The sequence below is a fragment of the Semicossyphus pulcher genome, unplaced genomic scaffold, assembly GCF_022749685.1.
Source record: "Semicossyphus pulcher isolate SPU_LCO1_2020_fin unplaced genomic scaffold, fSemPul1.0.p SCAF_25, whole genome shotgun sequence".
Classification (NCBI taxonomy): domain Eukaryota; kingdom Metazoa; phylum Chordata; class Actinopteri; order Labriformes; family Labridae; genus Semicossyphus; species Semicossyphus pulcher.
Window position 1 is genome coordinate 7,343,526 of NW_027211699.1, and position 18,659 is coordinate 7,362,184.

The window sequence follows — 18,659 nt, forward strand, 5'->3', positions numbered from 1 at the left end:
CCTAAAAAGAGATGCATAAACATTTGAAATGGTGTGCTACAGGTAAAGGGTTGAAATAACTAAGGATATAGATGGTTATAAAAAAGCATTATGTCCTACACAAATAAATGAAATGTCATTTTGAACTTGGATGCGACAGCTGCAACTGAAAGTGCATTTAAAATATTCAACAAGCGCTCAAAGAAGTTTCAGGTTAACCTTAAAGAAAAGACGGTTACACAGTCCCTCCAGCTTTTACTGTCTTACTTGTTACTGATGTTTGTGTCAGCGCTGATTTCACAGAGTCTTTGTATCGTCATTTAATTTATTATTTAAAAGGGACCACGTACAGTTCAAAACATAAATGTCACCATTTGATGCACCATACCAGATTATAGCTTTAAGCTAATTCGCTAAGGTCAACGCAGGACAAAAAACAGGACAATAACAAACAGTACAGAGTAAAGCATACGACAAAGTTACACAAGAAAGAACACACCGAAAATACAAAGTAGCACATGATGAATGCATGCTTGTCAAATAAAAACAAGCCATAAAGACCATACGATAGTGAGATGGTAAACCCCCGTCTCTTATCAATCTTAATGTTACCGCAGCAGCTGAAATAAAGAGTATAAGAGCGTAAATATAATACATAATGTGCACATACGGACAGCTCTGAGTGTGCAGTGTGAAATGAGCATTTCATGGCTGACTTTAGTGTCATTCAGTTTTTACACGTTTTAGTCCTGACGCTGAAATCGAAGTGACGTCAGAAGACCGACAGCTCGCTCAGCCAATAGAGGCTTTAATGGAGCGTCTGTCCCGGTCGCTCGCAGTGGATGTTTAATGTGTAACACAGAAAAAGGCATCTCAACTTCCATTGCAACTTTTTTTAAAAGCTGCTGTGAAATCAGGCGTTTTGAAAACTCCGGCATTTAAATAGTTAATATATAAGGCCAGGTTTAAATAGTTGAAATAGTCAGTGAAAAGTTTTGGATAAAGTGTTCAAATAGTTTAATTAGCTAACTGTAATGGATAAAGTGTTTAAATTGTGATACCTAACAGTACCTGAAAGTAATTCATAAACGTGATATCATAAGCTGATGGGTTATTGAAAAAGCTGAAACATACTGACCTAAATGTGATGGATTTATTCTTAAATTGTGATAACTAAAGGTACAAATAATTGAGAAGGACTTTAAAAACTCTTACTGTTTCCTTTTTTTAATATATATAATAAAAAGTGTGAAACAACATCCAGTTTAGGATCTTATAAAAAGCTAAATACCGCCCCCCTGTAGAGCTCCCTCTGCTGGAGTCACCTCTCAGACACATTTCTCTCTTTTAAAATGTGTGTACAGATTTGGTTTGACATTTTTTCACCATCTCAAGGTCATGTTTGTTTTCACTTCCAAACAGGAACATACTGTAATAAGTCTGGAGGGCAGAGGAAGAGATGTGAGGAGAGATGAATGTGATGGATGAAAATGAAAACAGATGGAACCGAGTCGTCTGATTTGGATTTAATCGGACGGATTAAAGAAGTGGAGTGTGTGTTTCTGTGTGTGTGTGTGCGCTCACAGTAGTGTCCCGCTGAGGTCGGTTCATACAGACGGACACTGCCTTCAGAGGTCAGTGTGACGGCCGGAGTCCTCCATCACTCCGGATGTTTCTGTCACCTTCGATGCTTCACTCCATGAGGGACCTGAGGACAGAGTGCGGAGAGAGAGAGGCTGAAGGAGGTGAGTGATTATTTTAAGGTCTGTCGTCTCCACTAGTTTCCAGTCAGGGGCTTTTTACTCTTTAAATGTGATCATTCATGTAAAACCTTCTCTTTTTAAACACCTCAGAGCTGCTTCTCCTTGGAAACTAATAATGTGCTGACACGCAGGAGCGGAGGTGAAACATTGACTTGTTAAAACCCAAGTATTAGGTGCTGACATGTAACGTGTTTCCTTCCAAATCTTCATTTTAAGAAAGATAAAAACCATTAAATACAACTTTACAAAGTAGTAACTGTCTTTCTTTGGATGCAGCCAAGACCTTAAAGCACGCTGTGATCCGTTCTCACCTGTTTTATCGTATCAAATGTTTGGGGTAAGCGGGTGAAACGGTGATTAAACCACAGGAGTCTTCACAAAACCTTCAAAATACTGGATATAAAATCTAACTTGAAATATTGGATTAAATTAGCTTCTGGACTTCTGGAGAATTTTAGAATATTCCACAAGATTTTAAACAGTTTAACTCAACTTCATTATATCACCTTGTTAACTTTTGTTGGGATAAGTCTGTAAAAGCAGACTATCTTCATTCATAAGCCACAGGAATATCTTCATTAGGAGGTTGTTCTGTACATTCAGAGTCGTAGCTCTTTCTGCAGCTTAAAGTCGTACTAAAAAATCTGCTAAAAGCTCCTCAGCTCTGGAACAACAGATTGTATATCTTTGTTTTAACTTGACTAACATATTCTTGTTGCTGATGGATGTGTGTGCGTTTGAGATACACTGCTCTGTTACAATCAATATTGTGTGTCTTGTGGAAGCGCTCTGGTTTCTGTAGTCTATAAAGTGTTGTCTGCGAGGGTTTCAGCGGGCTGTGCTCAAGAAAACAGTCAGTGTGGAGATCTTAAAAGGTGGGACAGAATCGGCCATAATGCCGTCCACGAAGACAGACATCTGAATTAAAGTGCAACTAGCAATCAGGTCTGAGTCGTCGTATCTCAACTACAACTCTATTCTCGCTTCACAAGTTGTTAGTCGGACTGTTAACAATGCAACGCACGGAACAGGAAGTGTTGCCAGCCAGGGGCGTATTCACAGGTTTTTGACTGAGGTGGCAGGAGGTATGTGTTTGTACAATTATAGCATTAATTTCAATCATTTTCTGTCCCCACTATTGATGTCTACTTTGAATTCTTTAAGAACTCAAAAGTCTCGGTCACAAGAACCAACAAAAGAAAATGACACTGAAATGCCACAAGAGCTACTGCAGTTGGTTTTAACTTAAGTCCCGCCTCTGACCAGCAAGATAGCCAGTCACTGTTTGGGAGTATGCGATGGCACCTAGTGTGGCCAATCGGATTTCAGGGCTGCTGACAACTCTGGTACAAGACAACAAATGGTTTCATATTGATTTCATATTATAAAGAAACAAATGTCACATTTAGATTTTTTGCGTGAAGTAGCTGCATTTGAATAATTGTTCCCCTGTCTTCATCAGCCCTCGTTTAAGCCTCTCATGATGGCGTTCCTGCAGCAGATGCGATCCCCTCGCCTCTCCTTCATCCAGACCGTGGTGGCCCTCTTCCTGGGCGGTACGGCCCTCATGTCCTCCTACTGGTGCGAGGGGAGTCAAAAGGTGCCGAAGCCTCTCTGTACGGCAACCAAGCACAGCAACTGCATCCCCGTCCCCGGCGTCTCCAACTCGTCCAGCATCCAGTTCTCCTGGGAGACGGGGGACGACCGCTTCATCTTCCCAACCTTTCACACCGGCCTGTTCTTCATCTGTGAGGAGAACATCTACACCGACGCATGGGGTGAGAGAACAGTAACATAGAGAAGAAAATGTTGGTTTAAGTTGGACTTTTCAGGTGTGTTGAAAAGGAGAAAATATGTTTAAATAGTCTTTGAGCGTGTGTGTAAGTTAGCTTTGTGTGTAGCAACTTTAAGCTAGCAGTAATGACCTTAAAACAGCTATGTTTCAGTGCAAGTTCACAGAAAATAGTAGTGAAAATAATGGGAAATAAGATATAAACACCAAATTATGATAAATAAGGGGGCGGATTAGGCTAGTAAATTAGCATAAATTATGACGCCCACCTCTCGGACATGACAAAAGGGCGACTGTGTCACAGAACTGTAGTTAGCTTAGTTATCCATAAATTTAAGCTAGCAGCAATGACCTTAAAATACCTATTGTTTCAGTCCCAGTTCACAGAAATCAATATACTAACAGTTGGGGACAGATATTATAGCAGTGTGGGAATTATAATATTAGCAAACAGCAAAATAATTATACTAAATGTAAGTTAGCTTAGTTTGTAGCCACTTTAAGCTAGCAGCAATGACCTTAAAACAGCTATACTTTGGTCCAAGTTCACAGAAATCAATATAGTGACAGTTTTGGGCAGACGTTACAACAGTGTGGGAAGTATAATATAACCAAACAGCAAAATAAATATACAAAATGTAAGTTAGCTTAGTTAGCCACAATTTTAAGCTAGCAGTAATCACTCTAAAACACCTATTTTTTCAGTCCCAGTTCACAGAAATCAATATGTTGACAGTTTGGGACAGAGATTATAGCAGTGTGGGAAGTATAATATAAACAAACAGCAAAATAATTATACTAAATGTAAGTTAGCTTAGTTTGTAGCCACTTTAAGCTAGCAGCAATCACCCTAAATCAGCTATGTTTCAGTGCAAGTTCATAGAAATCAATATATAGCCTTTTTTTGCACACGTAACATTATGGGGAAAAAGATATAACACAAAATTATGGTAAATAAGGGGGCGGATTAGGATAGTAAATTAGCATAAAGTAATGACACCACCTCTCCTACATGACTTGTACAAAAGGGCGACTGTGTCACAGAACCTTAGTTAGCTTAGTTAGCCATAACATTAAGCTAGCAACACCCACCTTTCCTTTTAGAGAAGCTTATGGAAAATACCACAGAAGAAGAAATGTCAAATTGAGTCAAATTTAAACTACAACCCGGTCGATTTGTGTGTAATTATAACAAGAAAGTAAGAGATATAGGTACCTATGACCATGTGAGCCATGTATGAGTGGAAATAAATTCCCTGTCTTGTCAGAAAAAACAGAGTTACTACGTTTATTTCAAAAGAAGAAAGTACATATATGTCACTAGAGATTGTGAAAAGGGTTGCTAGAGGTAAATAAGAGGGAGAATGAAGGATATGAGTAAAGAAATCTACATATAAGGCAATAATACATCGAGCCATTACAACAGTGTAAAATCCGCATCATTGTGAGGGATTGAGTGTGGTGTGGAGGATAGTACCAAGGTGATTTTCTGCATAGAAACAGGAAGTGAAACATCTTAACTGTGTCACGAGCGCGACAGACAATAAACCAGGTCACAGCAGGAGAGGATATCCAAGGTGATGATATGAATTGAATCCTGATGCGTGTTGATTTGTACCTGTATTTGTGTGTGTCTGAGTGAGTGTGTTTGGGTACGTGTTTAGCCCAAAGAGGATTATCATCAGTGTGTTTTCTGCTCGCAGAGATTTAGACTTCAGCAGCATGACTCAATTATGGATTAGAAACCCAGAGAGAGGAAGGTTAATAGGATTCACAAACACAGGCCGGGTTTTCAGCGTCTCATTCGCAGCTGATTTGAAACTTATTTTGAGGGATTGAGTTTGACTGATGCTGAAGATAATATATGTATTTGTATTTTATTTATTTAACCTTTACTCTACCATCAATTTCCATCTGTTTTTACAGTCCTGGCCAAGACAGCAGGCATAGGAAGTTTCAGATTAAAGAACAAACAACAGACTATAAAAAGCAGAAATTACATCAACCATTGTTTTAACAGCAGTCAGCAAAGGTTTACCGGTCAAATCATCCTGCTTTTGTAATCACCCATGCAATCTTCTTCATCTGTCTCTGCTACATCTGCAAATATCCTTTCGATGCGATGCGTTGTGTTGCGATGCGTTGCGATGCGATGCGTTGCGATGCGTTGCGTTGCGATGCGTTGCGATGCGTTGCGATGCGTTGCGATGCGTTGCGTTGCGCTGCATTGCGTTGCGATGCGCTGCGTTGCGATGCGTTGCGTTGCGTTGCTTTGTGTTACGATGCCAAAAGATACGATAAGATAGAATATGATAGGAACATTTTCATTATTTGTTTAACCTTTAAGTATGGAGTGCAGGGCAATGCCATCGTATCATCATTGTCACATTTAAAGCCTCTATGTTGAGAATCCAGCATTAAAGCTGCATAAAGCTGCTTAAATGACAACCATTTTTCAACCATGGATGAGTACTTGGTCTTTTCTTACTACTCTTAGTAAAAAAAAACACATCTGCAGATTCCCTCAGCTCTTTGGAGCTTTATAAAGACTTTCAGCTCATTGTTTTAGTTTTTATGGCCATCATCTTACCTTTTTTGGTATTTCGACTAAAAGCAGTTTTTTTAAGCAAAGAAGTTCTTAAAACCTACTGTACACTACCTGCCCAGCAACAAACTGAATATAAAGAAAGCAACTAGCTAACATAGGTGCTATCATTAGAATACTGGAGCTTTTAGAAGCTGATATATCAGATATTTCTAGCCGGAGATGGTGGAGACCAAAAACAGAGCTAAAAAGAGAGTGTAGTTAGCTGTATGCTAATGTTAGCCATGTTAAAATGTGATATTATGTTAGTGATGTGTTAGCAGATTTGTTTATGCTACTTCCAAGAGGCCAAATTCTTTTGAGTGCAGGTTTGGGAAATGTTTTAATTATTTGTTGTTTGTGTTTTATGACAATTAGAATATTTTAGCTCAAATAGTTTATTAGCTTTTCGTAGCTTTATGTGTTCCAGAGCAATAAATAAGTAAGTAAATAAGTGTAAGATATTGCTTTTTGGGGGACAAAGGTAAAGTGAGCATTGATTAAAACCATATGAAAGAATAACAACGTAATTTATTTTGTACGGTGGCCCTTAGAGCTCAATCTACTGCAGTTCTGTCCCTTTGAGGTATATTTTCCACCCTCAATTGTAATTCAAAGTTAATGAAAATGTTTTCGTCACTTGTTTTGTCTTTCACATCTGTTTTCTTAAGTCACAGTATGTTGAGCTTTCAGGGCTTCCGTAATTGAGAGCCAAATACGGTGCACTGATTATTGCAACTGTCGTGTAAACAAGCCGCAAAGAAGATTAAGCGACTGCACAAACAGGTTGTTCCTATTTTTTAACACACGGGAAAAACAGTTTATAGGGACGAAAAAATAAAAGCTTTTGTGTTGAAGAAAAACAAGATGAAAATGAAAAAACGACGGTAGATAAAATCTCATTATGAGTTTCCTGTAATCCTAATCAATCCAGATTTATACCAAACAAATCCTATAATCTCCTATTAGTTAACTCCAAACCGCTTAAACACCATGCTCATTGTTGCCTGGCTGTGACCAATCTAACTACAGTATGTGCAGCATTTAGAGAAAACAACCAAATAAAGATGCTGTCGATACAAACAGAAGGAACAACCGAATACATTTCAAAATAAAATACTATACTATGTTTTCTACATTTCCTTGTGTTTTCTCTACTTGCGTCTGTGTCTTAAGAGTGCTAAGCTTTCAGGGACTAATTTAGTGCCAGACACGGTGCACTGATGACTGCAGCTGTCATATAAACACACTGGTAAACAAGCCACAAAGCAGCTTAACAGTCTGCAGAAACAGGTTGTTTTCTAGTTTTCCCATTTTTGTTAAATTAGCAGTGGTAACCGTAGAGGATAAAACACATTCTGGTCTTAAAAACAAAATATTTCATAGTGAAATGAAAGACTGAGATAAAGAAGACATGCTGGCAAAGGTCTTATTGTGGTGAGATTTTCTGTTGGCCTCATCCGTCCAGACTCACCAAATAAATCTTATAATCTCCCATCAAGTTACTCCAGGTCATGTACACACGTTTTAAACTGCTACCTAAATCTGGTTTAGGTAGCGGTGTTATTTAATTGTACAATATAAACTATGTACACATGCTGGAAGAAGTCAAAAATCACTGCTGCAATAGTACATGTTCAGGGTGTCCAACTCCAGTGTGTACTGAAAGCTAAAAATCTATTTATCACCGTGTTTGAATTTGTCTTTTGATTCCCAGAGGAGAAGTGTCGGGGGTTTTACACTCTGACTCCAGGATCTGAAAAAGGTAAATGATCCTAATATTTTTCCTGCACTGCTGTTGGCACTTTGCTGTTTGCGTGTTTATAATCCAAACCTTCACGTGTCTTTCTGCTCCGCCCTCTGCAGCTATGATGTGGCTGTCCCTGTCCATGGAGCTCACGTACGTCGGCCTGCTGCTCATCAGCTGCACACTGCTGTCCATGCAGTTGTGTATCAGTGCCTGGTGCCCGTCCACGCAGCGCTGGGGCCAGCTGCTCAACGCCTTCGCTGCTGTCTTCACCGTGCTGGGAGGTACAGAAGGACAACATTAAAGCACAGAAAAGTCTTTATAAAAATGTCTGTGGATTTTGGCTGTATGCAGGAAAGCATCATCCATTATACAATAACAGAACCCATTAGCTATCATCTGACAACAATTGAGAATTTTAGGCCATATCTACAAGTTTTTCCCTCCTTCGTTTACAAAAAAACCCCCGTCCACACAAGCACGGTTATAAAAAAATCCCCAAACAAACACAACAGAAACGCTGTCATGAGAATGCCACACTAACAGCCATGACTGGCGATATAACCCGGTCACGCAAAGAGTTATTCCTCAATATCACACTGGAATATAAAGTGACCTCCGTAGTGCATCCCCACTCCTCTGTTCCTCAAAATAGTGGACGAGTTACTGTACATGTCCTGTTAGCAACGTTAGAAGCATCACTGTTTTTGTCACTGGCATCATTTTGCAAGGAATGCTTCATTTGTGACGCCTCACAGAGGAGATACCGGCGCACAGCCTGACGTCACGAGCCAAAAACACCATTTACCCCATCCATACGTCTCCTTGGAAACAGAGTATCTAAAAGTCTTCACCCTGGCCGGAGTTTTACAAAAGATCCGTTTTCAGTGACCTAAAGCGGCGTTTGTGTGGACGAAAGGTCAAAACGCAGAGAAAAAACTGTTTCGAAAAATACCTGTGTACGTGTGGACACAGCCTTATAAATCTCGGTAAACAGACATCAGGCAGAGGCGATGTCTCTTAACACAAAGTGTGATACCACAAGATGCGATACAATAAGATATGACACAAAACAATATGATATAATACGATACTAAACAATACAATGCAATACGATACTCATTATTGTGCCTGCAGAGAAATTTGTCTTAGGCTCAAGTGTCAAACATTTTTACCCTTTCTCTCAACTCAAAGTCTCTAGTTGCTGCTCAGACTGTAATCAATGAACAGTGCACAGAAAAGGAAGTCTTGACCCGGATATCCCCAATAACCATCACTCCCACAGGCTATGGTCTGATGGTAGCATATTGGTTCTGTGATTCAACCTAGGAGAAACAGTATGACCAGTTTCCTTTAAAAGATTGTAGTATATGTACTTTCTGTTGTTTCCTCAGGTCTGGTTGGGATGGTGGGTCACATGATGTACATGCAAGTGTTTCAGACCACTGCCTCAATGGGACCAGAAGACTTCAAGCCTCACAGCTACGGCTACTCCTGGGCTTTCTAGTGAGTTCCTTAAACATACTGTTCAATTGCACCGCGTACACAAGAGGCCAGATTGAAACTGTGATCCAGCCCTCAGACTTTGAACATAGTTTATTCAGGGCTTAGAAACCTTTCTTTTTATAACACTATACTGAGTGTCTTCTTATAACCTGAAACATTTCACATTATAACATGATTGCTCACATTTTACAACCTTAGACTCATGTTTAAAGCCTAGCATCAACATCTTATGAACTAAACCTACACAAGATGCATGTGGAACTTTATATCTGTGACTTTCAGCTGTGTAATAACATACTTTTTACCAAGAGGGGCGGATCCGGGGCCCCAAAATGGTGACAGCCGGCCCTGCTTGGTTACACTCACGTACAAACCCCCTGCACAGTTTTGTCTACACAGAAACACAGTCAAAGTGCATGTTAGAGATTAACTTCACGTTCCTGTCTGCCTGCCTCAGCGTGGCCTGGCTCGCCTTCACCGTCTGCATGTCCGCTGGCGTCTCCACCCTGAACAACTACACCAAGAAGGTCCTGATGGTGGGACCCAGACATTACTCCAGCCTCAACCCCTGCAGCTTTAAGTTCGTGGGGCTCCTTCCACCGTATTACACCCCTGGAAATCCAGACAACGCCATCTCCCACTTGTCGCCCTACTACGAGCCCCCAGCAGCGACATTACCGGCCCCACTTCCCAGGCTCACGCACTCTGAATCCTTCCCTCCTCCACTCTCCCACCATGCGCCTGCATCACCTTTACCCCGCCTCTCCCTCCCCTCTCCGTTGCTCGTACCGTCTGTCTCCGTCCACATGACCCTGCCAGGAGACCAGGAGGAGCGCTACGAGACGGAGGAGGAATACAGCCCGCTTTGATCTCTTGAATCCATAAAGGAGCTGTAATTGTAATCACTCAGTTCTAATAAAGAAGGAAAATGTAAATGCAGCAGACGCCTATAAATGACTAACTGAACATTGTAATTGTGCAGTTAAACAGTAGATATCTTGGCTAATTTAAGCTAGTGGAAAACGTAACGGTATTACTTCACTGGTTTATGTCAGCGGGCCTCAAATAAAAAAAAATATTTCAATTAATGGAGCAGTTACATCATAATTAAACGAATTCAAAACTACTCCTGATCAAAACGCAATGACCATATATGGCGGCCTTTTTATTGCTAGCTAAAATGCTGTTATAATGTCGTACTTTCTTTCAGGTTATAGGTCATATAAATGTGGTGAATTGGACAATTTATTATAATTTCACTGCTTTCAGATTGACCAGCAACTGAACAAACAATGGATGGTGAAGATTTGGAGGGACATAAGGCCAAATTTCAAGTTAAAACCACATATTTGATGACCGATTTGCTACCAACATATAACAGCTAATGTTAGCGTTCACCCCATCCTAGCAAACATTACTGTTAGCTACGAATTAAATGCCTTTTCTAGCATGTTGTAGCCAATATTAGCTAGGTAGTGCCTATTCATTGCAGGTGTTGGTTTAAATTTATATAATTAGCCAGTCTACCAAGTCTGTCTTTAGGATACATCTTATTTTCTGTATTTCTCTAGTTGTATACGTTCATTTTTCTTAGGGAGTCCTTCCAATCGTCTGCTGCTTTATTAATTTCTAATTTTCCCCCCATTTTACCTCTACCTTATTTTCTACAATAGTGTGCTCCTGCAATATTTTATATACGATTGAAAGATTTCATTTAGCTTTACTTCTATTTTGAGCCAAGTACTGTACCAACTCATTTGTTGGTTCTTCCTCCTCTAGATGTTTCAGGAGGTAACTTCTCACCTGTAGATTTAAAAATGTCAATTCAAATTTTGAAGCGATCATTTGCTGAACAATCTTGAAGCAGTGAAATGATTTGTCAGATTCACTAAATCTTTATGACCTATAACCTGCAACACAGTAGTAACACATTGTACTAGCATTTTAGCTTCCTAATGTTAGCTTAACGTCAGAATAGCCAGAGAAAGCGCTGTAAAATGTAATCAAAGGTTTGAATTCAAGCTCTTAAAATAATATTGTTCATAATAATGAGGTATAAACAGTTCAGTAATAAATCAAGCTATCAATACAAAAGCTTGGTTGATCTCTGAAGGTCTGCAAACCTTTCTTTTTCCCTGACTGATTCTCTCTATGATTCAAGTTTTGCTCATCTTACGAGTGACTTCTGGGTTTCTTTACTTCTCTCTGCATTAGAGGGGGCGGGGCTCGACTAGAAAAAGGTGATGTCACGCACTTCAGTTGTATCAATCAAACGTGAAACCTAAGCACACTAGCCCTTATGGTTTCTGAGCCAAGTACGATCTTTATCTTATCGTAAACTCTTACAAATGCCTAAAGATATCTTTGTAACTTTGATCATTTAAACATGAAAATTAAGTTTTAAAGACACACTGCAAGTTTAAAGTTTTTCAGGGGCTTTAATGATTAAAAAATGGACGCCGTGTGAATATGGAGAATGGAAAAGAAACAACGACTAACTCCGATAAATGGTTGAAAATCAAGTTTTATTATTGTAAAAATCATCGTCGCTGTCATCCATAATGAGAAATAACGGTAGCAAAAATAAAACAGCATTAGACACACAAAGCATTATGGGAAACAAAACATATTTACACTTTATATCTCGAGCTTTAAGAGTCAAGGCGGATGCCTTCCTGTCACACAGGCTGGAAACAGAGCTGACAAAGACTGTTGGTTTATAAATGGTATGCTAGATTATGTCAGATAATTATTTATAATATCTAAGATATTTTGTTTACGCTGTATTTAAAAGAGCCTCACTTCTTTGGCGTTTATGACTCTATTTAAAAAGTATTTGATTTGGCTTTGGAGTTTCACACTTTAAAACATTTTCTTCTCTGATCACAAACTAAGTACATCAATTGTTTTACATTTATATCCTTGCGTAGTCTCATCATTAGATGACACAGATTTAAAAACAGGTAGCATGTCAGTTGATGTCTTCAGACTTTAGAGTTAGTTCAACTCTGTTTAATTAGTGGCACATTACATAAACTAAAAACCAGAGCAGATATATGAAAGAAAAATTGATGAACTAACAATAAAATAATAAACTCCCCCTTTTTATCCAACACTCATATCCATATGTAAATGTGCATTACAGGAAAAAAGACCACAGATTTTACTCTTCAACCTGCTTTAGTTAAAAACCGGAAATATTGAGAGCTTTTAGTCGCATTTTTTATGCAGAACAAGAACATTCTTAATCCTGAGATGCCCTCGATAATTCCAGCCCAAACTCAGGGTTGAAAATACGCTCAAATACATCAGCGATTGATTGAGCCTGCAAACACTCGACCAAGCAGACTCAGTTAAACCCTACTTTGTATTTGAGAGGATCAACAGGTCTTATATATATGTAGCTGAAAATACACTAGCAGCTCAAATCTGATGTACAAAACAGGCCAGTAAAAACACTAACCCATCTAAAAGGACAGATTTCAGCTGAAAGAGTAGATCCAGCCGGAGGTTGAGGGCCGGTTGGAGCTAACGCTAGTGTCCATCTCACGCGGTCTTCTTACGTAGCACAAAGTAAGTGATGGAGGAGATGAACGTTAGGGCGAAGGAGATCCACGCCAGGATGAAGCAGTGACCGTACCAGCCATTCTGCTCGTCGAGGTGGAAACGGTCTGTGTAGATGGAGGCCGCGATCATGATGCACAGGCCTGGAGGGCGGGAGACATCGGTGAGTGATGACACAGAGAGAGAAAGACATCAAAGGAGACGAGAGAGAGGAAAAGAAGAACTCACAGGCGAGGAGCTGAAAGATGCCGGAGATGGTGAACCTCTGTCCTTTCTCCAGGGTGAAGAGCTGAGCCACGAACACAAAGATGCCCAGGATGGAGAATATACAGGCGAGGATGGAGCTGGCCTGCACCGCCTGGAGGTAATCTGCAGGGGGAGCCAGAGAGCGGGCGACACAATGAGGGCACTGACACACCCAGGAAACAGTAAATGTTGCAGTGACACTTTGCACGGTCTGATTTTAAAAGATTTCTCACAAAGCATAGAAAGATTTTTAAGGTCCAAACATCTTAATACGGTTTAACCAGAAATGTTGCCATCAAATACATAAAGTTCAAGAGAAAAACATGAATCATTACTTTTAACTTTGCAACAAATTTGTACCTCTTTGGTGTTTTAAGAGAGCAACTTTTTCAGCCTAATTTGTTCTGGGAGTTCTCAGAGAATAGCCAGAGAAAAAGGGATATAAAATATAATAAAAGGTTTGAATTCAAGCTCTTAATAATATTGTTCCTAATAATGACGTTTGAAGAGCTCAGTAATAAATCAAACTATCAAAACAAAAGCTTGGTTGATCTTACGGGGCCTGCAAACCTTTATTTTCCTCATGTTACGAGTGGCTTAGTGTTTCTGTACTTCTCTCTGCTTTAAAGGGGGCGGGGCTCGACTAGAAAAGGTGATGTGACGCACTTCTGAGCGCCGATCAGGATATGATGACAGTTTTATTGATCGAATCTGATCTAAGCACACACACACACACATCTCTGAGTGTTAAACTCTTGACAAATACCTAAAGAGATCTTTGTAACTTTGATCATTTAGGCATGAAAATTAAGTTTTAAAAACGTACTGAAGGTTTAAAGTTACATTTTCAGGGGCTTTAATGAGCGACAGACATTTTACTGGAGAATAAAGTCGGTTTGAAAAATGCTAAGTTGCATTGTGTTGCAGAAAATTAATGACAAATTGAAGTTAAACTTTGTTTTTCCTGAGATAAAAACACGACTCTCAGAGGTCGATGGAGCACATTTTCTTTCCTCGGTATTTGGTGACGTCTTTTTTATACAGAATTTTTTGGGCTTTTTCACCTTTTATTTATTGAACAGCTGAAGAGAGACAGGAAGGTTGGGGAGTAGAGGGGGGAGGGGGGCACGCATCAAATGATCGGCAGACTGGGAGTCGAACCTGCGATCAGGACTGCAGCCTCTGTTCACGGGCGCCTGCTCTACCAACTGAGCTAAACCAGCCCCTATTATGCTGATCCATCTTATAAAAACCTAAAAGAATTAAGTGTGGACATTTTTATGTCGTTACTCTGTTGTTATTAATTAAAAGCCCTTTACACAGGACGTAGTTAAAGTCGATTTAGTAAGTAAGGGTAAGTGTCGACGCGCTCGTCTGTCTTACCCGATGGGTAGTGTGAGCCTTCGGGAAGACTGGTGTAGTTCCAAACTCCGTTCACGTTAATCCACCGGGCCCACACATCAGTGGAGATGACATCAGTCATCCACCAAGCCTGAGGGGGAGCAAAGAGACACAATGTTAGATTTAAAACCAGGCGTGAACCTCTCTGCAGCGGCATTGTCCTGCATGTAAAAGAAAGCACACCAACACGACAAAAGAACGGCGAGAATGTGTGTAAACAAAGCTGGAGTGTGTGTTCTCCAGGTATCTGAGGTGGAGGGGGGGGCGGCAGGGGAAAAGACGACATCTGAGGCAGGAATGCACATCCGCCTGTCACTGCTGCATTCCTACAGTCTCACTCAGGTATGCAGGACATATTTACATGTACTCGTGTACCGTCTGTCTGACACACGAATGGCACCGGGTGACGACATCATCCGTCAGCGAGACATGTGAAATATGTGGCCCTGAGAGGAGCAGAGGACCCCCGACAGAGGAGGGAAAGATGGCCCCGAGTGATGACAGACGGCTGATCAGTCATTAGTGTCTGACAGCGCGCGAGGAGGCGCACATAACTCTTCAGTGCTGTCATTGTAAGAGTCAAACAAGGGAGGATAGTGGGGATTATGTTAGGGCAATCACGCCTAGAGCCGTTAAGGAGGGGGCTGCACTGTACAGGTGTGTGGGGAATAAACCAGGCAAATTGAATCACTTACATTGTCGATGGTGGCCACCAGGAGGAGGATGATGCCAATGATGTGAATACCGAAGATGGCAGCCAGGAGGATCAGCATGATGACTGTGCTGCAGAGAGAGAGAGAGAGAGGCACAAGAGGAAACTTGTTACACCACTTTCCACCCTTTATTATGCAGGAGGAATATAACTGGAGGGGAGCTCATATTCAAACTAATAAAAAAAGGACACACACACACACACACACACACACACACACACACACACACACACACACACACATACACTGAACACACCGAGCTGAAACAATCAGAAATGGCCTGAAACAAAGGCTCCGCGCTTCCTGCCTGCTTTCAGAAAAAAGCTGCTGTTAATGACAGCTCCCAGGGTACACACACACACACACACACATCATGAACACACTCATTCAACGCAGCACAGCCAGGCCGAAACCTGGCACACACTCAGGGCGCGGCTTCACGACTTCTAATTACTTTGAGTTGCACACTGAGCCGACTGCAAATAGGCAGAAAGATAAAGTTCCTGTTGTGAATCGGAGAGGGGACAGACGCGGAGGTGTTCGTGTGGAGATAAAGATCAGACACAGAATGAGCTGATACTGTTGGTGAAGAGAGAGAGCGCTTAGGAGGGAAGTTGGTGGCGGGCTGATGAGTTTGGGCTTGCCTGACAAACCCGCCACTCCTTAAAATAACTGTAGAGATTACCTGCTCTCCCCTGACTCGTGTCCCACGCCTGAAACACTCTTTATTTCACGTTTAAGCCCCAAAATTTCCTCAGGCCTATTTCAAGACAACTTTCAACGGTGTAACTTCCATTTTTCTTCTTCTATGGTGCCTCTAAAGGGCGGCTTTCCTCTTTACATAATCACAGATTTGTTTGTGTTTTTGTTCCAGTCTTACTCGTATGCGTCTCTAACCTGAAAGGAGGCAGCTCTGAGTGTGAACAGAGGCAGAGGAACATCTGGAATGTGCTGGTTCTTTCCTCGGCAAAGGAGTGGTCAAGGGCTGGGTCCACACACACAAACACACAGTTGCTCATTTGCCAGCTCCCATCTCTCTCACACGCAACCTCACATGAAGATGTGAACATGCCCGACTCATTGAAAGTGACATTTCCATCCTTTGATTCGCTTTAAAACTGCTACGAAAGCTTTGAAATGTCTCAGCCTGAAGCGTAAAGTTCTCGTGACTCGTCTTCTTTCCAGATGAGCTTCAATGAACAACTTCTGGGCGGATATTAAAAAAACTGCTGAATTTACAAAGCTCAGCAGTTTGCTTTAATTTAAAACACACTCGGGGAAATACTTCAAATGTTTTCTAAACCTCGACGTGAAAACAAGACGTGTCGACTGCTGCTGCTGCTTTTTAAGATCTGGCCTGGATGTGGCATAGTTTCCATTACGCAGAGTGGAATACATGTGGCTGAGGCCAGGTTTGGGAATGTTAACAGCAACCGAGAAAGTGGCCTGTGCCTCTTCAAAACAACATTTATCATTAAAAGTAGTCAGCTTGGTCGGCAGGAGCTGAACACATCTGGAAAGCAGCCTCACCTGCCCGCTGAGGGACACTTATTCACTTATAAAGCGGCCTGAAAAGGAGAACAGGTATGTGGGAGGTACACGCACTCACCTGCCTTTACTCTGCTGTTAAATTTCAGTTTGAAATCAAATAAAATACAGAAGAAAATCTGCAAAACTTCTATTCAAACTCCACTTTTATCACTCTGAAGCTGCTACAAAGACGACTGAAGGAAGGATTGAAAGAGAAGAGAATGTCTGACTTACTGTTTGAAGGCCGTGCGTCTCTTAACGTCTAATTCCTCCTGCTCTCAAGGACACTAATTTCAGACTCAGAGTCTAAATGCACAAACACTAGAAACTACCCGTCCGCCCACTTTTACCCAGCCCTCTTTTTAAGTCCACACCCCAGACAAGCCTCTCGCCTACTGGATCACATAATCTCTTCCTCCTCAACCCCCCCCCCTCCTCCTACTCCTCCTCTTCTCTCTATCTTTCCCACTTTGAAACTTATTCGTCACTATTTCAACACTTTCTGCGGGCAGGCGACTCATTTTCTCTTTTGTTTTCTGTGTTTCACGTCTTCATCACTCAGCTGATGGTGGTGATCTTACTCCCGCTGATGACTCACTCGTGTTTGGGGGGGGGAACTCCCATAACACTGGACGTTATTGACAATGATTCTACGCTGGCTGCCATGGCAGCAGACTGCAGCCTGGCCTGATCACAATCACACCGTTGCTGTTGTGTGTGTAAACACAACAGTCTCGCTCGTGCGTACACAAGCGCCCACGCTAAACGTAACAGTGTTGTAATGTTTCTTCCTGATCTTTTCCCGCTTTTGTTTTCAAAGGAAGGAGTTTCAGGATGAAGGAATGTTGGTGATTTAAGAGGGAGAGAGAGAGAGAGAGAGAGAGAGAGAGAGAGAGAGAGAGGTGGGGGCAATCAAGTGCAAGTCGGAGCTTGAGTGAGCGAGAAAGAGGGAGGATGATGGAGAGAGACATGACGGCAGTGAGATGGGGAATCAGGGGGGGGGGGTATCTGAGACATTTAATATTGATGATAATCATCTTTATCTATATAGCATTTTTATACACGGGGAGTCAAAGTGCTTTACAATGAACAGGTAAATAAAAATAAGTTTTTCCAGAAAATTATGGTCTGCCCCTGAAATTTTCCAGAGTTGCCCTTTCACGCTCGTCCCTCACAGCGCAAGATGTTCCCCGTCTCTCATGACCAGGACACTATGTTCCTCGTAACTGGGGAACAATTTCGCCGTCGGCCCTCGCAGCCAGACGCTCCCGAATCTCTTCATGTCTCCAGTCTGCAGACATCTTTGCTGTTGTCGTCGGATGTTTTTAATCATCCTGTTATGTGTCACTCTTCTGGTTTCACACCGGTCGCATCATATTAAAGATAAAATCTCAAAGATTTTCATGTAAACAAATGTCTGTTAAGTCACTATCTGTCGCCGAATGAGGTAACACAATTGTGATTGAGCAGATGGCCCGCTGATGAAAGCCTTTGCATTTGCAGTATTACAGACTGGGTGTTTGTGTTGCCCAGTTAGTGACGCGTTTTCCATCAGCCAGCAGTGGTTGGTCTGCCAGAGAGGGTAGGCGGAGCTAAGCGGCTGCTTTTCCGCTCTCTGCGAGTGTTGTGAGTAAACAGTAATCTACTATGGCTGAACAAACAAAGAAAAGATGGATGACTACAGATACAACTTCAACAAGAAGTGAAAATCCAAAGAAGAAGAAACAAACTCGACGCTCAGATGAAGCAAACAGTCTGAAAAGGAAAGCGACCGACAGCCAGGAAAATCAAGAGTTACAACCGGAGCCAACCGTGGACGTCACACATGCAGCAC

At 41.4% G+C, this 18,659-nt stretch overlaps 2 protein-coding genes across 2 annotated transcripts; one reads left to right on the top strand and one right to left on the bottom strand.

Annotated features, from left to right (window-relative positions):
• Positions 1-1,700: 1,700 nt before the first annotated feature.
• On the top strand, positions 1,701-10,258 carry LOC138604451 (germ cell-specific gene 1-like protein). Its single transcript, XM_069676388.1, has 6 exons — positions 1,701-1,724; positions 3,205-3,520; positions 7,836-7,883; positions 7,985-8,149; positions 9,260-9,371; positions 9,829-10,258. The coding sequence occupies exons 2-6, from the start codon at positions 3,223-3,225 to the stop codon at positions 10,238-10,240; spliced, it is 1,035 nt and encodes a 344-aa protein (XP_069532489.1). The 5' UTR covers positions 1,701-1,724; positions 3,205-3,222; the 3' UTR covers positions 10,241-10,258.
• Positions 10,259-11,877: 1,619 nt separating this feature from the next.
• LOC138604396 (epithelial membrane protein 2-like) lies at positions 11,878-17,206 on the bottom strand. Its single transcript, XM_069676321.1, has 5 exons — positions 17,060-17,206; positions 15,278-15,365; positions 14,565-14,673; positions 13,164-13,304; positions 11,878-13,078 (listed from the first exon to the last, which is right to left on the bottom strand). The coding sequence occupies exons 2-5, from the start codon at positions 15,353-15,355 to the stop codon at positions 12,918-12,920; spliced, it is 489 nt and encodes a 162-aa protein (XP_069532422.1). The 5' UTR covers positions 15,356-15,365; positions 17,060-17,206; the 3' UTR covers positions 11,878-12,917.
• Positions 17,207-18,659: the final 1,453 nt, after the last annotated feature.